Here is a 15,245-nt window from a genome sequence, read left to right on the forward strand (position 1 = left end):
ATAACAAGCTTAAAGTTGTCTGAACCCACTGAAGGTGATAGAGTATGAGGATGGGATGAAGAACAAATGGATTTATATATTTTTTATTATATCAAAGTAGCAAGTATCTCTTGAGATGCTACTATGTGCAAGACATCCACTTACCAGTTGAAAGGGCCATAGAAAAGTATACTCATTCTTTACTATTGTTTAAACATTTTTGGAATCTTATTTTGGAATAATCTTGCAAGCCTACAGCAGACTCTTTTGAATATTCTCAATGATATCAGTTATTCACAACTTGAGACTAGATTTGGATTTTTAGGAAAAAGCCCAAAGTCATTCAAGTCTTGTGCATTAGATCAAACTAATAAAATTTTTGTTCTATAATGATCAGATTGTATATGATAAATTGTCTCTGCAGGAAGGTTCAAAAAGAGTGATCCAAAAATGTTTTGAACAATAGCAGTATTTGTTGGAATGTTCTTGTCTCCCAGGTGACTATATTGAATGTTTAAATTTATCTGAATATCTAAATTAATGTAATACCCACTTCAGTAGTCCCTCCTATTATGACTAAAAAAACTGTTGACTGTCTTTTAAAGACTTTATTAAAGCTGCTTTTGCAGAATTATAGAATGCTAGATTATGAAAAGGGGCAATAGAGACCATCTAATCTAATCCTTTCATTTTTTGATTGAGGAAAAATGGAGGATCAATAAATGGGACCAGTTGGAGTGTTAAGGAACTTGACTAAAGTCACAAAACTAGTTAGTGGCAGAACTGAAATTAGTGCTCAAATGTTCTTTCCATTACATCTTTTGATTATTAATGTAAAATATCATTTGCATATCACTAACTCCTTGTTTACTCTTTTTTCATTGAATCATTTCCTTTTTGCCTATTTTACTGAGCATTTCCAGATGAGAAGTATGGAGAGAAGAGAAGGGATAAGTTAAGATTAAAAAAAAAAACACCAGACTTTATTGAGGGAGTATAAAGTGTTGATTTTATGAATTATCTTGTCTTCTCAGTATGGGATATGCAGTTTTGATGGAAAAGCAAATTGTCAAAGTTGTCTCTGTGTGTGTGTGTGTGTGTGTGTGTGTGTGTGTGTGTACTTAAGTGGGATGAACTGTATTTTTTTTAATATTTACCTTAAAAATTTAAACAATGATCAAGTTGTGATAGACTTCTTTTGCATACACTTTAATATTGGAATTTCTCTTTGGAATTTATAGGAATTAAGTGTTGGAGTTGATTCTCCTGAAACTAGTCTACTCTCAGGTGCTGTTACTACAAGTTATAACGCAGTAGAAGTAAAGAAAAAATCATCAGAGAAGCTGGAGGGATCCAGCATGTTATCACATTTTCTAAAGGAAGTTGCTTTGCCTTCAAGAGAAATCAGGGAAGATTGTTCCTGTGAAATGTTGGTACCCACTATAGAAGACACTTTAGGATTTTCAGAAAGTATTCTGGGTGAATACCCATTTATAGTGAATGAATTTGAAACTAAAGAGCTATTAAAACCATTGAGTGATTTGGGTAGCCCCAAATCAATGTCACCTTTAGATCATTTGCTGATTTGTCAGGAAGATGGTCTGACAGAAGACATGCAAGAAAATGACAAAAATGATGCATTACCAGCTGAGCTGCTGACAGCTCTGAACACATTGTCAGAATCTATGGTTGAATCCATCTGTCAAAGAGTGGAAAGAGACAGTAGGCCCTGTGCTGAGGATGAATGCTTAGAAACAGAACCCAGCATTTCTCAGACAGATGATGATTGCACTCAAATAGCAGGAATGAATTTTGAATTTCAACATTCTGTTCAGACTTTTGGACAAGGTCCCAAATTAACTGAGCCTTTGTTCAAGAATATAACAATGCAGCAAGTAAGTACAAATTTTAGTCCTTGAATGTTACCTTTTATAGAAATTAAAGTAGCAAACCCTTTATTGAATATTGACTCTAAGCTAAATTAAATTAAAATCTCACACACTAATTATGATCAGTCCTATAGGGAAATTGTCATTACATCAGCACTGAAACAAAGATGCTCATTAAAAGCTTCCCCAGCCAAAGGTCTTTCTTCATTGACAATAAATGAGCTTGACCTAAGGAAAAATTGAGGAAGAGAATAAATGAATAGTTTCCTCCTCGACATGTCTGTGAAGACTTATTGCTCATTTTTACCTGGATAGGAATAAGAGAATTTATGATCAGGATTTTCTTATGTGAGCTTGGAAAGACTTAATAAGTATGTGTCTTTTTGGATGTGGAGTAGAGACAAACTAGATTGGTTAAATGTCATGGATGACAGAACCATAATGGATAATTGGAAAAGACATGGCATGGTAGTAAGAAACTGTATTTGAGATCAGGAGATCTGTGTTTGAATCCCAACTTTGTGACTTATCACCAGCATGATACCAGGCAAATCATTGAACTTCCTTAGATCCCAGAGTCCTCTCATCTATAAAATGAGGAGCTTGAGCTAGAAGGCCTCTGAAGACCTTTCCAGATTTATATATGATTCTGAGTTGTATAATATGATGATTTACTGTTGAGGAGACATAGATCACATTTTGGAATCAGGGCCAAGAGAATATCCATTCTCATCTAAAGAAAATATCGCATTTATGAGAATGTCTCTCATGTAAAGTGGCTCATGATGCTACTGTGAGAATTAATATCTGGGGATGTATGAACTTTTGATCTGACACATCATAAGAGCAGTTCTCAAACTTTTTGATTGCAGGATATGCTTGCATTCTTTAAAAGTGAGAACTCTAAAGAGCTTCTGTTTATAGTTAGAGCTATATAGTTATTTACCATATTAGAAAATGACACATAAAATTTAAAAAATTCAGTTCATTTAAAATTATAATAAACTCATTGTATGTTACAATATTTTTATTAAAATAACTATTTTCCAAAATAACATTTAATGAAAAAATAGGGCATTGTTTTGCATGTTTTTACAAATCTCTAATGTCTGGCTTAATAGAAGCAGTTAGATTTTCATATCTGCTTTTGCAGTCAATCTATATAGTATGTTATTTGTTTGAAGTATGTGAAGAAAATCTGGCTTTACATAAATATATAGTTGGAAAAAGGAAGAATATTTTATTGGGCAAATAATAGCTTAGTGTTATTATGAAAATGGTTTTTACCTAGAAGACTCCCTAAAAGGGTTGCAAGGATGCTTCGTGAATCCTCTGACTATACTTTGATAATCTGTATTATAGCATTTAATATAGTGTACATATGTGTCTCTAGGTGAAACAGTTCTCTGCTCTTTTATCTCTACAACTTGATGCAATATTACATTAAAGGAATGTAGAGTGACCCTATTTTCACTAATTCATTTCTTTTGAAAATCAAGACCGCTGCTATGATTATCTTACCTTAAGCTTTTTCTGAAATTTTAAAATGTATTTCCTGTATTGATAAAATGTTTTCCAACATATTTGTATTTTAAGTACATCTGTGTGCATATTTTTGCCTTAGAAAGAACATGCCAGGGAAACACAAACATTTTCTTTCAGGATTTTTTTAAAAAGATTTTTCAGCATTATTTATGACTCTGACTCCTTTTGCTTTTAGGATAAAGAATATACAAGTTCATTTGGACAGGAAACCTTAGCACATCAAAATGTTGCCTGCTTTGATGCACTTAGTAAAGAGGGGAATTTAAATACCATGGAAAATAATACAGAAACTTCATACATGTTAAGGAGATCAGCCAGACTGAAAACAGTAAGAGCAGAAACTACCTCTAAGAATATAGATGAGGCATATAAAGTACCGGAAGAGATTCTACAGAAAACAGATAGTATACTTCCAATTGAGTATTTCAGGTATGCTGTCAAATTATAGTTTTTTTGTTGTTTTATTTTGTTGTTTTTTTTCCCTAGGCATTATACCAGACTTGCAGATAACTGTCCTTGAGGAGGATGACAGTTTTTGGTGGATCCAAAATATAGCAACAACATTGTTGTATTTATTTTTTTTCTAAAGTGTATAGTCCTATCTAAGTATAATGACCATTTTACCTTGGGCAAGTCGCTTAGCCACTTTGTGCTCTATGCCACTTTTTTGGGTCATTTTTCAAATATTTTATTTTTTCCCAATAATGTGCAAAATATTTTTAATATTAGGTTTTTTAAAAAAAATTTGGATTCCATATTCTTTTCCCTTCCCTCCCTTCCTCTTTTCCTGAGAAGGAAAACAATTAGATATAGATTGTACATGTGCAGTTTTATAAAATGTATTTCTATAATAATCATGTTGTAAAAGTTAACAGCCCCCCAAAAAACCTCCCAAGAAAAATAAAGTTTAAAAAGGATGGTTCAGTCTCATTTAGAGTTCATCAGTTCTTTCTGTGGAGATATATAAGATTTTTCATCATGAATCCTTTAGAGTTTTTTTAGATCACTGAACAGCTGAGAACAGCTAAGTCATTCACAGCTGATCATCCTTGCAATATTGCTGTTAGAATGTGTAATGTTTTCCTGGTACTGTTCACTTCACTTTGCCTCAAATCATGTAAGTCCTCCCAGGTTTTTCTGAAAGCATGCTGCTCATTATTTCTTAAAGCTCAATAGTATTCCATTACAATCATATACTACAACATGTTTAGCCATTCCCCAATTGATGGACATTCCCTCAATTTCAAATTCTTTGCCACTATGAAAAGAGCTGCTATAAATATTTTTGTACATGGTTGAATCATTATTCTACCAACAGTGCATCAGTGTCTCAATTTTCACACAAATAATGCACAAATTTAGAGACATTCCCATACCAAATATTCATATGGACTATTTATGCCTGACCTATGATAGACCTAACCAAGCTCATATTGATCTGTTCTACCACAATCTGTTACACTGTGCATTGATCTTAATATTGTGATGTCATTTTGGTTCTCTTTAAATATGAAAGGTAATGAACAAGTGTCCTACTTTTCTCACATCCTCTCCAAAATTTGTTATTTTTTTCTATTATATTAGCCAGTCTGATAGTTGTGTAAGGTGATACCACAGAGTGGTTTAAATTTGCATTTCTCTAATGGTGTTTTAGAGCATTTTTCATATGCCTATATATACCTTTTATTTCTTCATGTGAAAATTGCCTGTATATATCCTTTGATCATTTTTCAATTGAAGAATGACTTGTATTTTTATAAATTTGACCCAGTTCTTTATATATTTGAGAAATGAGCCCTTTATCAGAGAGACTTGCTGTAAAAATTTGTTCCGAGTAGTGGGATTTTCTTCTAATTTTGGCTACATTGCCTTTGTTTGTGCAAAACATTTTTAACTGAACATAATCAAAATTATCCATTTTATATCCCATGATTCTCTCTATCTTGTTTGGTCACGAAGTTTTTTCTCTTATCCAATGTGACCGGTGAACTATTCCATACTCCCCTGATTTGTCTAGGGTACACCCCTTATGTCTAAATCATGTACCCATTTTGACTTTATCTTAGTATACAGTGTGAGATGTTGGTTTATGCCTAGTTTCTGCAAAATCATTTTTTGGTTTTCCCAGCAGTTTTTGTCAAATATCAAGTTCTTGTTATAGATCACTGTTGCAAGTTACTGCTGTGTATGTGTGTCTAATCTATCCTACTCATCTACCACTCTGTTAGCCAGTACTAGATTGTTTTGATGATTACTGTTTTATAATACAGTTTGAGATCTGGTATGACTAAGTCACCTTCCTTTACATGTTTTTTCAATGATTCCCTTGATATTCTTTTTTCCCCTCAATAGTATTTTATTTCTCCAAAATAAAGATAGTTTACAACATTCATTTTTGTAAAATTTTGAGTTCCAAATTTTTCTCCCATCCTCTTTTACATATTTGATATAGGTTGTATATATACAATCCTTTTAGACATATTTCCATTGTCAGATTGTGCAAGAAAAATCAGACCAATGGGGGAAAACCATGAGAAAGAAAACAAACAAAAAAAAGGTGAAAATACTATGCTTTTTTAATCTCCATAGTTCTCTCTCTGAATATGAATGGCATTTTCCATTCCAAGTCTTTTGGAATTGTCTTGTATCACATTGCTGAGAAGAGCTAAGTCTATCATAGTTGATCATCAATTAATCTTGCTGTTATTAGGTACAATGATTCCCTGGTTCTACCTGCTTCACTCAATATCAATTCATGTAAGTCTTTTCAGACTTTTCTGAAATCAGACTGCTTATCATTTCTTTAAGAACAATAGTATAGTATTCCATTTCATTCATATACCATAACTTATTTAGCCATTCTCCAATTGATGGGCCTCCACTCAATTTCCAATTCCTTACCACACTAAAAAAAGAACTCTAACAAACATCTTTGTACATATGGGTCCTTATCTGTCTTTTATGATTTCTTTGGGATACAGACCCAGTATTGACACCATAATAATTTTCTATGGTCAGGTTCTTTTGTTTTTTGTTTATTCTGTTTTCTATTATTTCTTGACTTTTAACAACATGTTAAAGCTGGGTTCTTTTCCCACTGTTATAAGATTTAGGTTTTTTTGCTACTGTTTTCAGAATTAGCTCTGGGGATCTGCAATCTCTTAGTTCCAAGATTATATGATCTAAAAAGAGGTGCAGTCATTGTCCTTCTGGTCTATGCTGTTGTCTGTGAATAGCTACAAAAGCTCTTTATTATTCTGGAATATCACTCAGCCTTCCTGATCTTACTAGTGCTCTTCCTCATCCTGGGACTGCATTTTGGAATCATATATAGGCAATGCAATAGAGTCCTACTCCCAATGCTATCAAAGAGTCTCTTATAATCTCCTTCTGATCAATTGTTTGATCTCCTTACTTCCTGTGGGCTGAGTGCTCTAAAAAACTACTGCCAATTCTGTCACCTCAAGGCCTGCTGCTGAGTTGCCTGTACTCCATCTCCACCCCAGGGAGTCAAACTTTGATTGTCAATCTCCCAAGATTTTTTTTCAGTCTTGGACTGAAATTTTTTTTCACTACATCCTTTTGTTGGGCCTGCTCCTCCAGAATTTGTTTTGAGGTGTTATTTTAATGTTGTTTGCAGGTGAATTTGGAAGAATTCAGACAAATCCCTGCCTTTATTCTGTCCTCTTGGCTCCATCCCCTCCAGGATTAATCTAGACCACTTTCTAAGGCTTAAATTATAGAGGAGGTGCTGTGATGCATTAGTAGGATTCCTAATTCTAGTGAAATTGTAGGTTCAGTCCCTATCTTTGTGTTGAGATTCTTGCTGAGTACTTTTTGTATTCCGTACTGCAAATAGACTGTCTTCTTTTCATTGACAATGGATCTTTACAACAAATATTAGGGGGCAAGGTAACATAGAAGAGTGAACTTTAATCCTTAGTTAATGAATCATACTTAGTTGAGGGGGCTGAAGAATTCCTATAACTGATACAGAGACTGGATAGTTTAGGAATATAGGTGGGAAGCTTAGGAAGACTACATGCTTTCTGAGAGATTCTCTTTTGCTTTGCTCTTAAAGCATCTTAGTTGACTTTCTTTAAGCTTTAAAATTTCTACCAAAATCTAGTATGATAAATTCAGTGCTGTTTATAAAAAAGAGAAAAGTTACATTAAAATTTTAAAAAATCACATTTATTTTCCTAGAACACAAGATTCTGCTTTTCAAAATACCAGTGATGATAAGTCTGTGGAATGGAGCAAAAACCAGTTTTTATCTGCTTATAGCTGTGATGATGAAGAGATAATAAAGAGTAGAAGAACAACAAAAAACAGTAAGTTTCATTTTGAATATCTGTTTGCTCAAATGATATGCTTCTGATAGAATGGTCAAAGGACCCCTTTTCAAAAGCAGCAGAATTTAGTTAACAGGCCATATTTTTCTTTCCTGTGTACATTACTATTTTTTTTTAAACCTATTTCCACCCCTCCCCCTCATTCTTTCAGAAAAGAAAATTTCTAAGTAACTACAGAGTAAACAGTATTAGTCCATGTTCATGTAAAAGCAATTTCGGGTATTTTAAAATAGTAACAGAGAATCTTGATAGATAGTATCAAAATAAGGTTTTGTAGTATGATAGTACTCAACTACTGTTAATAGCAACAGAAGCACTTCTATGCTTAAAAAAATCTGATAGTGAACTACAGGAAATTCAACTAAAAAAATCGACATTTTGAAAGTGAAAGCCATATTCATTGGTTTAGGCCTAGATAGGTTGGCAGTAAGACTTTGGAAGAATTGAATCAAGGCTTATTAGGAGTATCAGTTTAGGAGGCCACTTAAGGCTTCATATTCTCAAAGACAAGAAGACTATTTTATCATTCAGAGTAAAGTAGAAAACTGAAATAACACATTTAGAATTCTTTCTACTTGGTTCAAGGAATCAGATTTGTCCCTTAGATTAGGATCAGGGCCAATGAAATAATATAATATTTGTAAAGTGCTATACAAAAGTTATTAGTGATAATTTAGCTATTAACAGTACTTCTTCAGTATTTAAGAAAAAAGAGACTTATTTTCTTCGTGGATCTTTTTTTTTTTTAATTTTATTTTATTTAATAATAACTTTGTATTGACAGAATCCATGCCAGGGTAATTTTTTACAACATTATCCCTTGCACTCGCTTATGTTTTGTTTTTTCCCCTCCCTCCCTCCACCCCCCCCCCCCACCCTCCCAAGATGGCAAGCAGTCCTATATATGTTAGATATGTTGCAGTATATCCTAGATACAATACATATTTGCAGAACCAAACAGTTCTCCTGTTTCACAGGGAGAATTGGATTCAGAAGGTAAAAATAACTCGGGAAGAAAATAAAAAATGCAAATAGTTCACATTCGTTTCCCAGTGTTCCTTCTTTGGGTGTAGCTGTTTCTGTCCATCATTTATCCATTGAAACTCAGTTAGGTCTCTTTGTCATAGAAATCCACTTCCATCAGAATACATCCTTATACAATATCGTTGTCGAAGTGTATAATGATCTCCTGGTTCTGCTCATCTCACTTAGCATCAGTCCATGTAGGTCTCTCCAAGCCTCTCTGTATTCATCCTGCTGGTCATTTCTTACAGAGCAATAATATTCCATAACATTCATATACCACAATTTACCCAGCCATTCTCCAATTGATGGGCATCCATTCATTTCCCAGTTTCTAGCCACTACAAACAGGGCTGCTACAAACATTTTAGCACATACAGGTCCCCTTTCCTTTTTTTAGTATCTCTTTAGGGTATAAGCCCAATAGAAACACTGCTGGATCAAAGGGTATGCACAGTTTGATAACTTTTTGGGCATAATTCCAGATCGCTCTCCAGAATGGCTGGATTCGTTCACAACTCCACCAACAATGCATCAGTGTCCCCGTTTTCCCGCATCCCCTCCAACATTCATCATTATTTTTTCCTGTCATCTTAGCCAATCTGACAGGTGTGTAGTGATATCTCAGAGTTGTCTTAATTTGCATTTCTCTGATCAATAGTGATTTGGAACACTCTTTCATGTGAGTGGTAATAGTTTCAATTTCATCATCTGAAAATATCAATTGGAGAATGGCTTGATTTTTTATAAATTTGAGTCAGTTCTCTATATATTTTGGAAATGAGGCCTTTATCAGAACCTTTAATTGTAAAGATGTTTTCCCAGTTTGTTGCTTCCCTACTAATCTTGTTTGCATTCGTTCTGTTTGTACAAAGGCTTTTTAATTTGATATAATCAAAATTTTCTATTTTGTGATCAGTAATGGTCTTCGTGGATCTTTTAGAAGTTACTTAACTTTTTTTTTTCAGGGACCTTTGAGAGATTTTCTTTTGTTGCATAATGAGAAGGTAGCATGTCATTGGGAATAAAAGTCTGATCTTGAAATCAAGAAGATCTGGCTTTGATTCTTAATTGGCACATATTATCTGTGTGACCAAGGACAAGTCACTTAATTTTTCATTGTCTTTAAGCTACTTTCTAAAAGTATGCTACAGATGAGTTGAGTTGCCAGTCTGCATTGGTAGAAGAATTTTTACCTGAATTTTTTACACTGAAATTTCCTCACATGCATGAAATCACAAGTCTGAATCTAAACAAATGAAAGAACATATAATAGCTTGCTCTTAGTGTTGTAATTTAATTGTGCTTAATGATTTAAACAGTCTATTTATTTTAAATAAAAAATTATTTATTTTGTCATCAGAACATTTAAGGATATTTTTAAAGAGCAGAACTGCACTGAAATAAAATAAACTAGTTCTTTTAAACTTTCTGATTCAAGAACAAGGCAAATCCATTCCAGAACTTCTTAACTGGGTTCTATAATTGTGCACGTTGCCTTCTTTAGCTCACTTTTTGCCCTCTGATTCAAACAGAGCAATGGTTATTTTTGTTTACTAGAAATTTGGTGTGCTTTTTTTCTTATTTTCATCTATCTATAGGAAAAAATCACAGGAACATTTCAAAACTTTCAAGTATTAATCGAAGAGACATCTATGGAGAATCACCTCTACATAAAGCTGCTCAGGGAGATGATTCTACTCTTGTCAAGAAATATATAAAACTAGGTGGAAATATAAACTTGCCAGATTATGCTGGTAAGTTTTACTCTCAAGCCAAGCCAAGGAGACTCATGGCTCATCGTGTGATGTGCTTTGTAGTTTCTTGTTGAATCATATGTGAAATGGCCTCTTCCCTCAAGGATCTGACAATCTAGTGTGAGGGGATAGATAAAGCAGAGATATAAATCATAAATATAATATTAAATGTAAGTGCATAAGATAAGTATTAAGTGCTTTGAAAAACTCAAGGTAGGCTTCATGAATTTCAATAAACAAGGCAAAGCTGAAAATTGATATTATACATTTTGCTTTTTGTCAGATTTCTAGAGATTTTACTAACCTGTTTACTTCCATCTGATTGAAAGACTAGATTTAGAATTTCTAGGAATAAATAGTACTTTGTGTATTGTTGAAAGAGAACTGGATCTGGAGTCAGAGGACCTAGCTTTTCTCGGGTTCAAATTCTAAATTTGAATATAGATTCAAATCTTGAATCTACTACAGTGTTACCTTGGAAAATCGCATATTTTATGGGTCTCAGTTTTCCATGTATAAAATGAGATTATTGGACTAAATGACCTCAAAGGTTCCTTTTAGCTCTAAAACCTTATTGTTACCAAGGCAAAGTTCTTTGATTACTTTTTTTTAACAGCAGCTCCTTAGGAAAAAGTGACCAAGGATTTTAGACAAATACAATCTTCCCCATGCAGGTCTTTTTGAGATAATAATAGTCAAGAACAGCAACAGTCACAAAACACACAAATTTTTTTTCTCTCCTATAATAGCTATAAAATTATATTACCCCTATGATGTTTTGGTCCTGATTTCTACTATGGTTTCAGATGTTTGTCTCTCAGCTACTGTTTTGAGAGAAGCCATGCTTTTGTACTTTTGAAAATCACATTTTTCTTACTCAACAAAACAAAACAAAAAAAGCTTGTTTAATTCACCTAAATTGATACTGCTAATAACTTATTATTATATTTTATATATAGAACATCCTTCCTCAGTGTCTAAGGTTTTCTCCTAGACTTCTTGGGCTCTGCTTCCCCTGGATCATTTTTACATTTATATAGACCGCTTGATAGAATGTTTCTGATGCCCCTCATCTAGGATCTCTGGGGAAATGTGTAATTGTGAAGACTTGACATGCATCAGCAAAGTTACATATTGTAATTTTATATGTTGTGAGATGATTGACCATTTTTTTCTGGTAATTCACTGCTTTCTAATTTCCTTAAAGGTTTTTGGTCCTTTAAAAATCATTTCCATGTAGTTATTTAAATTTAATTCAGCTCTTTTTCACAATGTTCATCTTTCTCTTTATTGAAGGACTGACAAATATGCCCTCTTTGAATTTAACTTTGGTGATACTTGGAGATTAATTTTCAGCTAAAGAAAACCTACATTGTTTTTATCATTCATTTTTACAAAATTTTTCATTATAGCAAGTTTAATGAGCAATTGTAAGAAAAATTTTCAAGAGTCATCAGTGATTGGTCTACTACATTTTTCTTTTCTGGAATCAGTTCTTCTCTTTGAAGCCATTAAAATATATAGTGGCTTTTCATATTTCTATTATTCTATTCACACACACAAAAAATCAATATTTGGTATAGAATAGGAAGAGAGATTTGACCTGTAATTTCATTGGACTAGGTAATGCCCAAGTGAGGAAACTCACTAATACAGATCATCTTTTTTTTATGACTTACAGTCTGAGAGTTGCATAGAATGGAGAGGCTAAATGACTTGCCTACGGTTTCACATCTATTATCTGTCATAGGTGAGACTTGAATCCACTTGTAATATGAGTAAAATAGCAGTCCTGTTATTAAGATCCTTACAGATATACCAAGTTTTTTTTTTTATAGTTAAGGCTTCTTTAAAGAAGTTTCATGTTTTGGACATATGTTGGTGCCTTCTCTCTTATAGGAGATTCCATTCTTTTCATCTAATGGCTAAAAATTCAGCCTAACTTTTGGAGAAGTTAAAATCATGAATAAAGGTTATGTAGACCTTTTTCATTTGTTAAGTGACAAACTGAGGATGGCAAGGTTACTTCAAATGGGGAGAATTAACCACATTTCTTGTCTCCTACCTTGCTTCATAGTCTGAAAAATTAAGTTCATCTTCATTCAGATTCCAAATTTTGGGTGAAACAGTGACTAGAGAGCTAGACCTGGAATCTGGGTGATCTTAGTTCAAATCTACCTCAAAGACTTACTAACTACATAACTAGTCAAGTCATTTAACCTCTGTTTGTCTCAGTTTCTTCATACATAAAATAGGGACAATAATATCACCAATCTAACAGAATTATGAGAATAAAATGAGTTATATTTATAAAGTATTTTTGCAGACCTTAACATTATTATCTGTCCTATTAATCTAATAGTTCTTTAGCTATTACATGATATTTTTAGACTTGAAGGTAATCCGTGATATATTTCTTAAGGAAAAATAGCAATTTGTTGAATGGTCTTTTTGTTCTCTCCAAATCATAGGAACCACAACCGGCGTGTGACAAGATCCATGTATTCATCCAGTTAGTAGTTTAGCACAAGTAATACAGCACAAGTGAAGGGACCATGCGTTATCTTGACCAGCAACCAAATAGTTAATGTTTTTAAAAATATGAAAGTAATGTTTCATCTGAGATTTTAAAGTTATATAACATTATAGAAAATATTCAGATGATTGACACATTTAGAAGATGTATTTTGAATTTGAAAAATGAAAAGCAAATGGGCAAAACACTTGAGGAAAAAAGGGTCAGAAACAGTAATGATATTTACCAAATAATGACTAGTACACAACTAAAAGAACATTAGGAACACAATGAGAATATCATTATGTAAATGAACATACATGAAAATATCACTCTGCTGTGTCCCACAACTTATAAATTGATATTTTATATAGCATGCAAGAACAAGCCCACAAATGATTTATTCCTACCCTGCTTCCATCACCTCTGTAATCTGAACTTAATCACACTATATTACCATCTCACCTTGCACAATGTATATCAAAATTCATGTCCCTCAGTAATAGTGAATAATAAAGAAATTCTATTTGCATTTTTAAAAATATCAGCATTAAAAGATATGCCAAGAAGTTTCCATGTGATAAAATTTAAAAAGTGGATTTTGGGGGGCTAGCAGCACCTGGGAAATTGTGAGTAGGATTAGGGATAAAAGTATTTCCTCTTCAGTGATTATCTCCAAGGACATGTAGACTTTTCATTTCTATGGAACCCTTCTACCATAAGGTGTTCTTTAGTGCATGACTCATCCTTCGTGGAAAATGAAAATCTTTTCTGTTTGATTATATATAGTAAAAAAGTCTCACAGACCAGTGATTTATATACATTCAGGTCAAGGGAGATTGATAGAATTTAGACATTTGATTCAAGGAAACTATTAGAATAGGAAGCCAAGCAAATTAGGCCAAAGAGAACCTCAGAGCTGGAAGGAACATCTTAGGCTATGTATTAGCCCAACCTCTATCTGAAAAAGGAGAATCTGATTTTGATAATCCAAGAAGTATCCAACTTTTGATTGAAGATTTTTAGCATGGGAGAACATATTGCTTCTCGAGGTAATCTCTTCCACTATTGTATATCTCAAGTCTGACAATAAGGAAGGTTTTTCCATACATAAAGCTGAAATCTGTATCTTTGTGACTTTCATCTGTAGCTGCTAAATCTTTTGTCTGGGACTAAACCCAATAAATTGAATCACTTTTCTACATGATAGTCCCTCAAATACTTAAAGACAGTTATCATAGCTCTCTTAAGTCTTCTTTTCTTCAGGTTATATATCTGTACTCTCATGCCTCGTTTGGCATGATTTCAAGTCCATTGACCATGTATATTTTCTTCTTAATTCTAATTCTAATTCATCAGTACTATCGTAAAATGTGTTGTCTAGAACTTGACACGTTATTCTATATGTGATGTTACCACAACTGAATGCAACAGAACTCTAATCTCCTTAATCCTTAACATTCTGCATCAATTTTAGAGTTGTTCAGTTATTTCAGCCATATCTGACTTTTTGTAACCACATTTGGGGTTTTCTTGGCAAAGATACTGGAGTGACTTGCTATTTGACCTCATGTTTTCCTGACTCAGGTCCAATGCTCTATTCATTACACCATTTGGCTCCCTTTAGACTTAAGAAAATATAAAATTATGTTAACTTTTTTGACTTACATCTCACATACTGTTAATTGTATTGATATTACAATCTACTTGAGAAAACAACACCTTAGATATTTTCTAAACAAACTACTCTCTAGTACATTAAGATGGAGATCTAATGTCTGATTAATTTTTAAAATCTAAATGTAGGACCTAAATTTGTCCTTATTAAATTTTAGTTCATTAAATTGTCTATCTTTGTAACTTGTGAATATCTTTTGGTTCCAGCCTCTGTCATCTACCTCATTAGTCATTTGCAAACTTGACAAACCATTTATATCTTTATCCAAATGTAATGGGCTGAAACTGAGTTGATGCACTGAGGTCCAAGCACTTAAGGTTAATTATCAATTGGACAATACTCTATTAGCATATGCTTGGAGAAAGAATGGCCCTGCCCACTGCTCTGTGCAGGTTTGATCTGTCTGGCATATAGAGAAATTGAAGCAGGTGTTAGAGGGTGGAGTGAGAAAGCCAGCATTCCTGGTGGATTCACTCACTTCGTGTGGTCATTTGGTTCACATCC

The 15,245-nt window shown here is 33.3% G+C and overlaps 1 protein-coding gene across 1 annotated transcript in view; it reads left to right on the forward strand.

Annotated features, from left to right (window-relative positions):
• ANKRD31 (ankyrin repeat domain 31) overlaps positions 1-15,245 on the forward strand; it is a 187,962-nt gene that overhangs the window by 24,904 nt on the left and 147,813 nt on the right. The window contains exons 8-11 of the mRNA XM_051971339.1: positions 1,221-1,874; positions 3,589-3,842; positions 7,620-7,747; positions 10,393-10,548. Coding sequence (XP_051827299.1) covers positions 1,221-1,874; positions 3,589-3,842; positions 7,620-7,747; positions 10,393-10,548 — 1,192 coding nt within the window. The remainder of the gene's footprint in view (positions 1-1,220; positions 1,875-3,588; positions 3,843-7,619; positions 7,748-10,392; positions 10,549-15,245) is intronic.

Source organism: Antechinus flavipes, chromosome 1 (assembly GCF_016432865.1).
Source record: "Antechinus flavipes isolate AdamAnt ecotype Samford, QLD, Australia chromosome 1, AdamAnt_v2, whole genome shotgun sequence".
NCBI lineage: Eukaryota > Metazoa > Chordata > Mammalia > Dasyuromorphia > Dasyuridae > Antechinus > Antechinus flavipes.